We start from the raw sequence: 15178 nt of genomic DNA on the forward strand, positions 1-15178 counted from the left end.
CCTGCATCTGCAAACCTCACTAACTGGTGGACTTTCCGCTTCATCACTGCCACACAGTGAGTGTCTGTGTTATCCCCACGTGGTTTCTACAGCAGTACAGAAGGTAGAACGTTCTCCTGGGTTCTCTCACTGTTGCCTTCACCGTGGTTCTCACTTCATTTTCTCTGAAGCAGCTTATCGACCAGTTCAGTGCTGTTCAGATTCACCAACATTTTTGACCTTAATCTTTCTAGTAATTCCTGTCGATGCTCCATGATGTTTGATCTGTTAAAGACACAAGACCTCCTCTAAAACCAGGACGACAAGTCACATAGATGTCAGTAATAATAACAAGGCCAGTCCATGTGGTTCAGGTAGCAGGTGTTGCCCCCCCACCTGAGATGTGCTTCACAGTTTGTTTGCTATTTGGGACACAAAACTTAGTTGTATAAAACGTTCTGGCTACATTTGGAAAACCTGGGGATGTTTGAGCTATCAAACAAACATTTTATTGTTTATTTTTGTTTATTTACCTGTATTTATGGTGGTGGTAACTTTATCTTCATACTCTACCAACAACATTTCCCCTTGTTGATTTGTTTCTCTTCTAAGTGCAAAAGTTTCCGACCATGCTGGTGTTGATCCCCAAACAGTTCCTGTAAGTGTCTGTATATATATCTATGGATGGATCCATGTTCTACTGAATCATGTCTTCGGTCACATGTCACCTACTGCTGGGGCTCTGACATCAGTAGGACCTGATGAGTGGAAAGACAAGGTTCCAGTTTTTAGATAGTTGAAGAAAATGTGGATTATTGGTAGGAAACAAAACCTGCAGAGTTATGAGCTGCTTCATGATGATGAGGCGGATTTTTCTGAATGTTCCCACAAACTGATATAATCAGTCAGCAGCATGCTAATAGATACATTGGAATAAATGGCCTGTTCATTAAGACAGATCATGACAACAAGTGAAACAGGAGATCCATGCTGCAGTAGAGCAACAAGAGAACAGTGCTAAAGACTCAGCAGCAGATTTGCACTTTATTCATGAGCAGAAAGGAAATCCTCAAGTCATGTCAGTGCCTCTGCTGGTCTGAATGTCAAGTTTGTGCTGCTTCCTCCTCCTTGTAGTTGGAGCAGCAGGTCAACTTTCCTTTTGCATCCCCTTCATCCCTGTCAGTGGTGAATCCGACACCTCGTTCTGTCGAACACAAAGAAAGCTTCGCCCTGGTGGCTTCCATCGGATCCTATCTGTTGGTGCTGATCGTAAACGGACCAGTGGTGTGGAGGATTAAGGAACATGTTCCTGTAAATCGGTTCACAGGGGACTGCTGCTTCATACATTCATTTTCACACTCAGTTATCTCAGTGCAGCTGCTTATTTCTGACACCTGCCCATTAGAGCTCTGAATGTTTATACATTTAGACATGAAGCTCAACATTTAGGTCTGACGCTGTCGCATAATGCAGGAAATCACTTTATTTTTTGTCCAATTTAAAGTGAATCAATGCTCCTGATTAAATGGTCTCTATGACAATACCAGTAGAAAATCAATGTTCTGATCAGTGATCTATCAGCTGCAGTACCAGGATGTAAACAGACCGAACACAGAAACATGTTTATGGGGTTTCTGCATCAGTAGCTGAAGTATAGGTTTCCATGGCAACAAGATGCCTCCAGTGTGTGATGCTGTAACTGCTTCATTCAGTGTTTCAGTAACGTACAGATCAGCAGGTTCACAGAGAAAACATCATCATCAGGAAACAGTTTGGTTAAAGGGAGACGCTGAGCAGGACCTGGACCAGGTTAGCATCAGTTACCATGGAGACCTAGCTCCACAACATCAGTTGCCAAGGAGATCTGACTCCACAGCATCAGTTACCATGGAGACCTAGCTTCACACGATCACTTACCACGGAAATCTAGCTCCACAGCATCAGTTACCATGGAGATGTAGCGGGTTGAAAGAGAGACACATTCGTGATATTGAAAATTCTGACTTTAGGCTCAACATACCTGCTGACACACTGATAGCTCTTGGTTAGCATCAGTTACCAGTTACAACACAGCACAGTACAGTATGACAGCAAGGTATTATGGTACAGTACAATATGACGGCACAGTATTACAGTACAGTACAGTATTGAATTACAGTATTGTAGTACAGTTCAGTATTATAGTACAGTACAGTATTATACTACAGTATTATAATACAGTATAACAGTACAGCATTATAGTACAGTATAACAGTACAGCATTACAGTACAGTATAACAGTACAGCATTACAGTACAGTATAATAGTACAGTATTGCAGTACAGCAGATGAACTGTGAGCTAAAACGGGTTGATCATTGCGAACACGTATCCCACCGGCAGCTGCAGTCCGATGTTCACTATGTGCCACCTTCCCACCACTAGAGCTCCTATAACTAACCCTCCTACATTTCCCAGAGTTCCCGGCCAAGAGCCCCACCCCCCCGCTGCTGCTGCTGCTGCTGCCCCCACTGATACCCCAGCTGCTGCTACCACACCCAGCAGAGCCCCAGATGTAGCCCCTTCTCCCAGAGCTGGGGCTAAAACTTCCACCACAACCAGTAAACCTGCCGCCACCACAGCTGCCCCCACAATCACCTTCACCTGCCCTGCCCCCCGCTGCACCAGAGCGCCCCCTACTGTTGCCCCCAGACCCAGCTGGCAGAGTCTGGCCGCAAAGAAGGCTGTGTTCAGAGCTTCCACAGAGGACTGCTGGTTCATGCGAGTGCTGATGTCTTCTCTGGACAGTTTCTGGCCCGCTGCTTTCATCTTCATTGCGGCCGTGACGACCACCTGACCGGCGTGCAGCGTCAGCATGGCGATGACAAACGAGGCGAGCATGCCCATGCATCCGACCAACATCCAGAACTTAAAGTCCTGAGATTTCAGGAGGTAGTAGGCGATGACGGCCACTAAGGCGAGCAGCACTATAAACACTGACTGGTGGCCTCCGTAACCAAACAGCCCAAACCCTGATGTTACTATGGCAACCACAGTCATCGGGACGCCTGAGAACGCCATGAAGTCCACGTGTTTGACCACCACAGTGTCGATCCAGTCCTGGATGGTTCTCTGCTCCGCCGCTGCCTGATCTGCCTCCATCTTCCTCCTCTCGATGCCCTCCCTCTCCTGGCGCTCGGCGGCCCAGCTCCTCTGGTGCTCCGACCCACTGGTGCTGCCTCCTTTCTCCAGAATCAGGATCTTCTGCTCTATCTGCACAGCCATCCTCTGTTTCTGCTGCAGCTCTGCAGCCTCGATATGAGTCCTGTCTTGGGCCCGGGCGTCATTTCCCAGACTGCAGCAGGCTGTTCCCTGCTTCCAGAGCAGCTGGAAAACGAAGCGCAGCGGCGGTTTGAGCACCGTGAACAAGCTCAGCGCCCACAGGAGCCCCACCATGCCGTAACTCTGTACGATCCATTCCACCACAAGGCCGAACGTAGCGCCGCTGAGCGTCGTGCCGAAGGCGGCGGCGAGTCCTGCTGATGCCCACAGGCCAGCAGAGGGCGTGTGGGAGGAGCCACAGTTCCTCATGGCCACAAACACCGAAGCTACCGCCGCTGCCAGAATCACGCCCGCCATCGCTGACGTCATCGCTGCCGTCAGGGACGCAGCTCCCATCAGGGTGCCCAGTCCCAGCGCTCCCACCGTCCGGACCTCCTCCATCACTGGCTTCAGTGGACCAGCAGCAGTCAGCGCCAACAGGCTCTGGTCTACTGGGTCCTCTGTGGCTCCCAGTATGCAGCCTCCCACTGCTCCCAGTGCAAAGCCCACAGCGGCCTCCTTCAAACGGCTCATGCTTCCTGAAACATGAAGGCACAGTTACGGAGGCGTGTGAATATCGTTCAGTGTGTCAGAGCCAGCAACCCTAACTGACTGTTCTGCTCTCTTTCCTGCTTGTTTTCCTGAAGCCAACGTTTTAGAAGCATTTTACACAAAGAATGACAAATAAAGACGTTCTCTCCCATGATGAAGGAAAGACGTCTTATTCTGTCGTCAGGAACATGATGCTGCCTGAAATGCAACATTTTTCAGTGACTAAACAAAGGCCACATTTTTATGGAAAAGTGAATTTGTGTTTCTCTGTTTAAGAGTTTCAGTGAACGAGTTCATGTGTGAAGCTGCCGTCAGACCGGTCGGTCAGGTTCAACCAGGATTCCTATCTGCTCACATTCTGCATGTGACTCCAACATTTCGTAATGTAAACTGTGGCACAGACAGGTTGAAAAGTGAACGCCAGAAAAGACAAACTCAATACTGAGACCCTGCATTCACTTGAAGTGACTTGTGCATGTAGAGCATGTAGAGAATGGAAGCAGCGATCGCTGGACATCGTTGCTGTCAAGCGTAACTTAAATAAGCAGGAAAGCACACGCACAGCTCATCACTAACACAGAGATGAATGAATAAGAAGTGGACATGTCTTTACCAAGTTTTGTTGACAGATGGCAGCAGACTGAAGAACCCTCTTCCACCGGACTTGATGTCAAACCTTCTGCAGATCTTCCTTCTAACAGCAGCCAGCGTAAAATAAGATGTGGTAGAAAGAGTTCTGTGACATACAGGACACTCCCTCTGCAGGTTCTTCCAGTCCTAATCTGCAGGATCTCAGGTCCACACTCATGTTTAGTGTCACGTGGTGTCTCCAAGGATGCAGGTGCTTTGGCACAAACAGCCAACAGCAGTGACTGCAGCCATATCATTTAAATGTCAGTTGATTCTAAACTGCATTATGTCACAGTAATCTGATTACTTCTACAGTAGAGTATTGTCTCTGATATTAGATTACAAATGACTGATTTAGATTTCATATAGGGCAGCAGGTGGTTCGGGTTCGGGTTAGCACCGTGGTTAGCACCGTGGCCTCACAGCTAGAAGGTCGTCGGTTGGCGTCCCGGTGAGGACACCCGGGATCTTCCTGCGTGGAGTCTCCATGTTCTCCCCGTGCAGCGTGGGTTCTCTCCGGGTTCTCCGGCTTCCTCCCACAGTCCAGAAACATGCTGAGGTTAATTGGTGATTGTAAATTGTCCGTAGGTGTGAATGAGGACTAAGCGGTGTGTAGATATGATGGATGGATTTCATTATTATTAAATTCTGGCTCCACATCAGGAAGTCAGTGCCTCATCCCAACCCTTTGGTTCCTTTAGTCCTTCATAAACTCACCTTTATTTCTGATGACAGATTCAATCCTCCACAGCTTGGAGGAGGAGACAAAGCACCTCAGCACTTCTCACAAACAGCCAAAAAGGATTTACAGGAAACTTCAGAAAAAAACGGTTTGGCACAGTAAATTAAAATCAGGAGTTTTTAAAGTGAGCTCCTGAGAAGCAGTACAGCATTTCAGTAGGTTTGCAATATTATTACTATTTAAGTTGTATTTGAGAACAGGTGAGCTGTCCAGGTGTAGCCTGCCTGAACCTCAGTCAGCTGGGATAGGCTCCGCCCCCACAACCCACGACAGGATATGTGGTGTTTTGATGATTAATGGAAGTTGTATTTAACTTATTGTGTATTATCAGTATTCTGAATTATATCTGAATTTGCCTTAAACCTTGATTTCTGCTCGTGTCTCTTTTATACATTTACTCTCCCTGTTGTTTGAACTGTAATGTGTTTCTGTTGTGATGATGTTTGTAGGAACTCTGACTGCACGGCCCAGGGCATGATGGGAAGCACCTGCTCTCACCTGCTCTCACAGCACATTGGTTTAGATGCTGACTGAACCATCTGATCTGAATAACAGAGCTTTAGATTGAATTATCCTGACGTTGAAGGTTTCTTCATGATGCCGGTCAGTCGGTACCGCTGCACCTTTTAAACTTCTGGTAAAATAACGTGTGCTCATGTTTCAGCCTGACAGCGTGACTACGTGACCAATCAGCTGCTGTCTGCCTATCTGACTGAAGGCTTCGGTGTGTTTCTGTAGTTTGCAGCCCAGCTGGTTTATATACAAACTGATGTACAGCCAAAGTCATGTAAAACTGAGGTAGACGTGAAGATAAATCACAGATCAGCTGTGCAGCATTTTAAAACTCTGCTCTTCTAAGTTCAGAACTTCAAACCCAGACTGTGATGACGTGCCTCTGCAGTGACTGTAGCGTGACAGCAGCTCAGTCACAGCATCAGATAACATTCTCTGCATTCCACACCTCGGCTTCTGTCTTTTTCTGTTACTGCTTCATGCAGGATCCTACGGTCGGCTGCATTGTGAAACCCCCTGTTTGTGCTCTGAGGCTTGTTCAAACTGTGAAGCATGTTCAGCTGTAGACGACTGTGGGTCAGAACATCAGCTGGCTGCAGCAGGACATCCTGGCGTAGTGCACATTTACCACACTCCTAGAATCTTCAGTTAAACCTATCAGGACCTCCCTTTAAGTGTCTTGAAAATGTTTCACCTTCATCCAAGAAGCTTCTCCAGTTCTATACAAAGATGGCAATGAGCTGGACGACTCTCTGGGACAGACGGACTCTGTTTCTGGTGTTCTGTCTGCAGGTCGGATGTTGGAAGCAGCAATGCTCTCCGAACAACTGGAACACCTGCTGCCCTGCACATCAGTGACGCCATCAATAGATACAATATACAGCCAGCGAGGAGGAAGTCCAAACAGCTAAAGTTAATGCGTGACTGCATGTGACAGCTGGGCAGCACCCACAAGTTGTACATCTGGGATCCAGTGAGACGAGCTGGATGTGGAGGATCTGAGGAGGACTGACATCTGCAAAAAACAGAAACAGTTCATCTGTTCATTACTCTGTCCTCTGTAGGGCGGAGCAGGTTCACCTGGACAGGTAGCCGGTCCATCCCAGGGCGACACAGCTCTACACATGAAAGTCCAGGATCAGTGCAGAGAACCTGCTGGTTTCAGTCATCAGCTGGTTCAGTCTGAAGGAAGCAGAGAGCTCCGCTTCTTTCACCTGCCAACCTGCTGTTACAGCTGCATTCCGGCAGGTGGCGGTGTCGCACCCTTCACATGGTTTGTGGAACAGAAGAAGAGCTCAGCGGAACCTTCGGCGGCTGCTGCTTGTTCTGCCCGGAACACTTTCAGCGATGGACCTGCTGGAGGCTCACGTGCAGCTGGCCGGTGAGTGTAACTCGGTTTATTACGTTAACTGGGTTTATTGGCTTCGGTCCGAACTAATGACCGGGGTTCTGGACTAGAAGCAGGATCTGGGGTCAGCGAGGTATCTTCAGGGTAAATCCTGGGTCTTCAGTCCTACGACGGTGGTTCTCTTCTTACCGGGTCCATCACCATGGTAACCTAGCAGGTTCTGCTGGAGGTTGAGACCACTGGTATAAAACACCTCCACTGGAAACCAGTTCTCTGCCGTAAAACTCCAGAAGGACAGAAAATGAAAGCTCGTATCTGTAGGACACGTTAATGAGCTGCACCGCTTTGGATCATGGTTCTGTTGGTTCTCCATCTGCTCCCACGTCCTTTCTACACCTCCAGGGCTGCAGCTGGAGGTAGAACATGTCAGATAGGCCACGAGTCTGTCCATCAGGCAGCACAGGAGCTAAAGGAGTCCTGAGATGTGCTGCTGGTCTGATACGAGCCTTCATGATGAGCAGTGATCAGGTTTTATGATAAACTAATGAGCTGATCGTCCACACAGGCAGCAGCTTCCTGCCACCATTCCTTCCTGCTCTGCTCTCTTTCTGCTCCTATCATGGTTTTATGTTCTTCATATCTGGTCCAGATGATGTTCTGCTCCTCGGCGGTAAAGTGAGCCGCTCTGCAGCCAGACTGGTCCGTAGTCCTGATTGGTCAGAGGCCCATAACTCCGCCCATTTATGCGGATGCGCTCATACTCAGATCAGACAGACCTGGGTCCACTTACCGAGCTGATCACCACCGTGGTAGGACCGGTTACCCTGAGTGGGTTGTTAGGGTTAGTCAAGCTGGACCTCTGACACATATCCTGGTCTGTTGGTCTGGCTTCTAGTCCAGGCCCCGGGTCGAGCTGTGAGATGTTCTGAGCTCCAACCAATGAATGTTTCTTTTATTGATTGTTTTCTGCATGAACCCATCAGAGGTCTGGTTCGGTCCAGACGTGTTCAGTTTAGTGTCACAGAGGAAAGAACCCAGAGTTCTGATATTTGTTTTGTTAAAGTATTCCTCATCAGCAGCTGCACCTCAGCGGTGACCATGGTGGTGTTGATCGTTTTATGTCAGTAGAAACATGTTGGGCTTCATGTTCGTGGAGAAACAGCCACTTCCTGTTTCAGATCTGTGTAGGAAACCATCTACTGAAGGTCCAGCAGATGGATAGCTAGTAATGCTAATAACTAACCGTTTATTCGCTTCATCGTCCTCTGATCTGCTCTTATCCACCCAGCAGGCGATGCAGCTCCTCGGCCTGGGGACCACAGTGACTCTGAAGGAGGGAGTCTGGATGGAAGGTCAGATGATGGAGATGGTCCGAGTGATGTGGAGGAGGAGGAGGAGGAGGAGGAGGAGGCGGGAGGGGATGACAACGCCAACGCTGGATGGGCAGAAGTCATGGCCAAGATCCTGGGGAAGAAGACCTCGGAGGGCCAGAGCAGCATCCTGGTGAAGAACAAAGATCTGGACAAGATGAAGGCGAAGGAGAAGCAGGAGCAGCTGGAGAGGAGGAAGCAGGTGCAGACAGTGGCACCACACGGTCCAGATGAACCTCTGCTGAGCTCAGAGAGTAGAACCCAGCAGTTCCTCAGAAAGCTGCTGACAGCGTTTCTGAACATCAAGTCACATAAGATCAGCTAAATCTGAGCCAAGTCAATCGCTGGTACCTGGATGTGTTCTGGTTCTGTTCACGTCCTCTGATGTGTTCTGGTTCTGTTCACGTCCTCTATCAGCAGCTGGTAGCATCAGTATTATGGGATGTCTTATAGTGGTACCAGTTTAATGTCTATGACACAGAGTCACAGAAACAATCAGTGGTACCCTGGATGTGGTTCTGGTTCTGATCATTCACCAGAGGAAACTTTACAAAGTGCATTGTGGGTAAACTTTCCAGGTTCATATCAGCATGTGTGATGGTGGTTGGTCAGAACCAAGTTCTAGACAATGGAAGGACTGTTTTACCTCCAGAACCCACCAGAACCGTCTGTATACACACTCGTTTCTGTGGTTATATGTCACAGGCATTAAACTGCTGCCGTCATACATCCCAAAACAATGATGCTCACAAAAGCAAAAGATCTTGTTTTTAGACGGTGATGAAATGAAAAATACTTAATTTATCCCAGAAGGGAAATTCAGTTGTTTCCTGAAACCGAGTCGCCTGAAAAACGTAGAAAAAACACAGATTTAAAGGTTTCATTTGGACTCAGTTCTGCGTGACTGAAAGCATTCCTGGTGTGAAAGTGAAGCGTTGCATGGCTTCAGTAAATGCACTCAGTCACTGTAGATACAGAACCAGCTGGTTCTGATGGCGTGTTCGTGTCCAACAGGATGACAAGAAGCGAACGTGGGAGATGATGTTCAGGGAGAAACCTGACGTCGTGAAGGACCGAGATGCTGAGAGAGCTCTGCAGAGGATCGCTACCAGGTAAGCATCTGCTCCCGCCGCTGTCCTCCACGCTGTCAGAAGCAGGTGAGTCGCTGCTGGTGCTGACGTGTTGTTGTGCTCAGAGGGGTGGTGCAGCTCTTCAACGCTGTGAGGAAACACCAGAAGACCGTGGACGACAAGGTGAAGGAGGCAGGAGGCTCCGAGAGGAAGAAGGCCAAAGTTCTGTCATCGGTGTCCAAGAAAGACTTCATCGATGTGCTGCGGCGGGCCGAAGGAGGCGGCAGGAGTTCAGACCGGACCGAGAAGCCAGCTGTGAGTTCACTTCAGTGTTCTGCTGTTTGACACAAAAAACTCTCACAGGTCTTATTTCCATGGAGAGAACCTCATTCAGTCCGATTCAAGGTTCTGAGAGACGCTGAGTTTATTTAACTTTATTGAAAAGAGTTTGCTGAGCAGCAGAGAACTCTGGGAGGAGTCCGGGCACCGCGGCAGCACAACCTGATCAGGTCACGGGTTCGACTCCGGACCGGGCCTGCAGGTCTCTCCCCGTCCTTCTCTTTCCCGTCTCTCTCTGCTGCTCTGATAAATACAGGCACAACGAAAAGAGTCAGTGGTTGTAGAGCTGCACACGTGACGGACGATCCCAGTTAGAGGATGGATGGAAACCGTTCAGGTGGATAAACTCACCTGGTTTCAGGTAAACGTGGCTTCAGCTGTAACTGATGGAGACGAGTGAGGCGTTTAGGGAACGTCTGGAAACTGCAGTGTGTAGATCAGCAGATGATCTGGGAGGAGTTCTGGTTCAGTTTCATTCCTATTCAGCCTGCAGGTGATTCTGAGTTCAGCTGCAGGTTCTGTTCAGCTGGTTCTGATGCAGAGTGAACATCAGCAGGAAGTGAAAGCAGAACTCTGACTGATTAAATATTAAGATGCAGTAAAAAATGATTTGTCTGTAAAATCAGTGAATAATTCTGACCTCGTATTGATCCAGTAATCTGGATCAGTCTGAGCACAGAACCGATGACGTCTGGTGAAAACGGCTTCTGTCTGTTTGAGCCTTTCAGGTTCAGAATGAATCCAAAGATGGAAACTCTTTCAGAGTTCTATGAGGAGGTTCCAGGGGGACGGGTGAGCGTAGGAAAGGGTGAGCGTGGGCTGCAGTGTAACCTCTGTGTGTGTGTGTGTGTGTGTGTGCGTGCGTGTGTGTGTGTGTGCGTGTGTGTCTGTGTGTCTGTGTGTGTGTGTTTGCAGGCTGCTGCAGCGCAGGAGAAGCCGGCCTGGAGCGTGCTCAGAGAGGACTTCATGATGGAAGCCTCCATGAAGGACTGGGACAAAGACAGCGACCGAGAGGAGGCTGGAGCTCCTGCAGGAGGAGAGCAGGGCAGCGATTCAGACTGATGGACTGGAGACACTTTGGCAATACGAAGTTTTCTGAAATGTTTTATTTAAATATGCAAATTAGGGATTGTATCATTAGAAACACACTCATTTGCATAAACTTGCAGAATAGACGCGATCATTGGATGAAATCAGATTTAATGAGTTAAAGGTTGCTCCGGTTCTGGAGACCTGCTGTTGTCGTCCCATGAATCAGAATATACTGTCTGCAAACTGTTGGACTGTTTTTTACGTGTTTTGATGAATAAAATGTATAAATGAGGCTTTAAATGATAAATGAACAAACTTCTTTGTGAAAACCTCCAGAATCCAGACAGAAATGAAGCAGAGGAGTGTGGTGGATGAAGAGCTGCTGGGCTGAGCGTCATGGATCAGAGTTGGAGGAAAAACTGATTCGTCTTTTATTAAAACCATAAGTTAGATGTAGAAACAAACATCAGCGTGAAACCTCCCAGCTTACGGCTGACGTCTGTCTGTGGTGCTCAGTAAGTCACAGTTTAGCTTTTCTATGATGTCAGATGGTCAGTCTGTCAGAACATGACTGTTTTCCAGTGAACTGGGCCTGATGACAGAATAAAGCCTCTGATGAAGTGGACGGCACAGCTTCCCTCAGTGGAGAGCTGAAGACACGTGGACTCTGCACTTATTCACATGTTTCTGTAGAATAATGATCATCCACAGGTTTCCTCCACCGTATTTGAGTTGAACCTGTGGCCTGTAGTGGGCGCCATGCAGGGAATGGTCCATAAACAAAATCACCTTTAAAACAGGGAACCATCAAACATTAGGGAAACGTACGTTTGATATTGTGCAGTTTTCAGGGCGGCGCTGGGAGCGCATGTGTTCTGGAACAGGTTTCAGCAGATCTTTAAAAGATGAGCTTGTTTATAAATTGAAGGAGGATTTGTAGAAATCAAACAGATTCTTAGAAAGTGTCCAGTCAAAACAACCAAATTCCTCAAAAGATTCCAGTTCAGAAAAATCCGATTCTTATAAAGTGCCCATCCTAGAAAGACACAGATTCTTAGAAAGTGTCCAGTTTCGAAAACCTGCAAATTCTTTGAAAGAATTTCTTGAAAATCTAGTTCTTAGAGAGTCCAGTCAAACAACACCACTTTCTTTTAAATTTTTCAGTCTACAAAATCAGATTGTTAGCAAGTGTCCATCCTAGGAAACCAGACATATTCTCGGACAGTATCGGGTCCAGAAAACCACAGCAGTTCCTCTGTGGCGCCTCAGAAACGGGGTCTCGCGCTGACCGGCTTTAGGACCCTGCGTCATGACGCACGAGAGTCCAGAGTGCCATTATCCGCCGCCGCGCGGTCCCATTGGGCACAGCTCTCTGCTGTTTACAGTAGACCGTGTGGTAACGTGGAATTTGTGGGTCCAGGCTCCGAAAGGTGAGGACCACGGCCCGGACCAGAGGCTGGCAGCGGGGGGGAGCAGACTTGTGTCCGGTACAGAGCTCCTTCCAGCGCCGCTGTTGTCCGTCTGCAGCGCAGAGAGACGAGCCGTTCCCGACTCGGCGGGCTGAAGAAGACGCGTAAAAGCGCTCTGCCGTAGAGCAGGACGGACTCCGAGCTGGTCACTGTTGTTCGGTAGGTTCGGCTTGAGATCCTGCTGTTGAAGTAAAACTTTACACCGTTAAAGCACAACTTTGTGACGTCGCTTTCAGGAGGCAGCCGATCAAAAGTTGGCACCTTGTGTCCCCGCTCAACGTCCGGACCTGATGTTTTTTACAGACTTTGTTTCCTGCCCGGGGAGTGCAATGCGCTGCAGATCGACGCGCTGAGCACCGACCCACAGACTCCGGAGCTGGCAGCAGGCTGGTGTCGGTGGAGCGGCTTGGAGGGCTGCTGCTGAGCGCGCTGATGCGGCGGAGGTGCGCTCGGTCCCGCAGGCTGCACAGCTGCGCGTCCCGCTGATGAAGACTCCGCTTTCAGTGCCTGTTTCCATCCACAGCTTTGTGGGGCGCACGGACACATCTGTGCGTTCCCGTCAGCCAGGATCAGATCCACCCTCCCCCGACAGCTGCAGCTCTCCGTAGCGGAGTGTTGAATGGATTTTCAGGAACACTTTACTGAAACTGAGGAATTAGATCCAGACGACTTTGAAACAACTGTCCGGGCTCGTTCCGTCACTGCTGCCCGCTGTGACTGTTGCTGGAGAAATGCGTGTGTCTGGCATTTAACAGTGGATTTAATTTATGGTAATCAGAATATTTGAGTTCTCTGGAGGAAACATGAACGTGTTCCTCGTCGTTCTGTTCCTCACTCTGGACCTGGCCACCGTGGCTCTCAGCCTGTCCACATGCAGCACGCTGGACATGGAGCAGTTCAGGAAAAAGCGCATCGAGGCCATCCGAGGGCAGATCCTGAGCAAGCTGAAGCTCTCCAGCCCCCCGGAGGACTTCCCCGAGCCGGGAGAGGTGTCCCGGGACATCGTGGCCATTTACAACAGCACCCGGGACCTGCTGCAGGAGAAGGCCAACGAACGCGCGGCAACGTGCGAGCGGCAGCGCAGCGAGGAGGAATATTACGCAAAGGAGGTGCACAAGATCGACATGCAGCCGTTTTACCCGTCAGAGAGTAAGTGTGTGTGTTACTGTATGTGTGTCGGTGCGTGTTTCAGTGCCATCACGTGTGTTTGTGATTGTTCTGGAAAATCCTTCCCATGATGCTTTGCTGCATGAGGTTGTTGTCAGGTATCAGAGAGTTGCTGTGTCCACAAAGTTCACCGGGAACAGTCAGTCTGTTCTTTGTTCACAGAGTCCAAACCACAAACGCGACTCTCATCTCATGAACAACGACTGTAGCCCAGGTTGAAGTTTGTTGCTTCCATCTGTTGAGGAGTTTTTCCTCTGAGTATTTTAAATATCTGCAGCATCAGGCTGCAGATATTTATCAGGAATTGGAGAGAAGCTGATTGCTTGTAATTGATCCCTGAGATGGAGCCAGGATGGATCAGGATCCAACAGCACCTGAGACAGGTGAGCTACCAGAGGGCCATCTGCTGCAGGACCATCAGTCGTTCCTCAGCAGATCTCAGTCAAGTCTTCGGTTTGTCGTTCTGTGTGATACCTGACTGGATGTTCTGACCCGGAGGTGGAACCATGGCTCTGTGAGGACCATTGAAGTATCTGCAGGTGGCACTTTAACTGACTCACGGCGCTGCAGAGACGTGGTCGTGTTGTTGTTGTTGTAGAGTTCCTTGTATTGTTCTGAGTGTCAGCTCTGTGAGGCTCTTACAGATCCTCTCTAGCTGCCTCCTTCATGTGCTTTTGGTCTTGCTTCCATCTGCCTGTGGATGAGTCTGACGGTTTCAGAGCTTTTGGATTTGTTCACATTTTGCTTTTTGAGCGAGATGCCGCTGAGACGTCACTGCATGACAAACTGTTTTCTGTTACTAAAATCCCAACAAGAACCACAGGCGGGGAAGTCTTTAGATGTTCCAGACTAACAGGAGCTCTGCTGGTAAAAGCGCACAGTTACTCCCACTTCAGTGTGTCAGGTTCCAGTTGACAACATGATCTAGGTGTAGAGAAACCCAGCAAGTCGGCGACACTAGTGTCCCAGCTGCAGTGGACTGGACACAGCGCTGCATCTGACTCACGGCTCTGCTGCGTGGATGATTTTCCAACATTCCACTGAAGTGAAGTGAAGCGAATGCTGACACCTCAGAGGTATGAGGTGTGTTGAAACCAGTCTGCTGAAACCAGCTTCTCCATTTATAATTTGGAAACCACATTCTGTTTATCACTTCTGCAGAGGAAACACAGTTTTAGTCACAGTCCTTCGGGCGGATGTGGCGTCCTGAGTCCTCCACCTCTGACCTCCGATGTGGAGAAAATGATCAGAAACACATCAGACGAAAGAAACTCAACGTAACCCATCAGAGTAACGCTCTGAACACCCGAACCTGCCAGCAGCGTTCAAGGCCTGTTTCTTTGTTTGTTTGTTTCTTTGTTTGTTTGTTTTCCATCTCTACAATGAACACCATTTGTCAGCCTGAAACTGTAAAAACTAATTGTCCGATTTTCAAGTTTGAGCTTAAAACCAAGAAACCACAACCTTCCTCGTGGTTCTGACCCTGCAGAACCAGAACCTTCCTCCTCCTGGTTCTGATCCTCCACCACTGACTCAGCTGTGACCAACAGGAAACATCCAGAGAGCTTCAGGATGAGCTGCAGCCAGAGTTTCCTCAGAGAGACTGAAGGAGAATCCATCCTACTGGATCAATGAATAGATGCAGCACGGATCAGAACCAGAGACCAG

General features: G+C 48.8%; 3 protein-coding genes across 4 annotated transcripts; 2 read left to right on the forward strand and 1 right to left on the reverse strand.

Annotated features, from left to right (window-relative positions):
* Positions 1–1442: 1442 nt before the first annotated feature.
* Positions 1443–4514, reverse strand: LOC103373711 (uncharacterized). The gene is made up of 2 exons (XM_008303674.1): positions 4444–4514; positions 1443–3817 (listed from the first exon to the last, which is right to left on the reverse strand). Exon 2 carries the CDS (start codon positions 3810–3812, stop codon positions 2319–2321), a length of 1494 nt encoding a protein of 497 aa, XP_008301896.1. The 5' UTR covers positions 3813–3817; positions 4444–4514; the 3' UTR covers positions 1443–2318.
* Positions 4515–7042: 2528 nt separating this feature from the next.
* Positions 7043–11174, forward strand: rrp15 (ribosomal RNA processing 15 homolog). 2 transcript variants are annotated; one of them, XM_008303675.1, is made up of 5 exons: positions 7043–7096; positions 8352–8635; positions 9448–9545; positions 9629–9818; positions 10758–11174. In XM_008303675.1, exons 1-5 carry the CDS (start codon positions 7063–7065, stop codon positions 10902–10904), a joined length of 753 nt encoding a protein of 250 aa, XP_008301897.1. In that variant the 5' UTR covers positions 7043–7062; the 3' UTR covers positions 10905–11174. The 2 variants fall into 2 exon arrangements, with proteins under 2 accessions (XP_008301897.1, XP_008301898.1); XM_008303676.1 differs by having other exon boundaries at positions 7048–7096; positions 8355–8635.
* An 87-nt stretch (positions 11175–11261) lies between these two features.
* On the forward strand, positions 11262–13492 carry LOC103373713 (transforming growth factor beta-2; the record flags this gene model as incomplete). The annotated part of the gene is made up of 1 exon (XM_008303677.1): positions 11262–13492. A coding segment is annotated over exon 1 (382 nt), but the record flags the coding sequence as incomplete, so codon positions are not given.
* Positions 13493–15178: the final 1686 nt, after the last annotated feature.

Source organism: Stegastes partitus, unplaced genomic scaffold (genome assembly GCF_000690725.1).
Source record: "Stegastes partitus isolate 25-593 unplaced genomic scaffold, Stegastes_partitus-1.0.2 Scaffold2050, whole genome shotgun sequence".
NCBI classification, from domain to species: Eukaryota; Metazoa; Chordata; class Actinopteri; family Pomacentridae; genus Stegastes; species Stegastes partitus.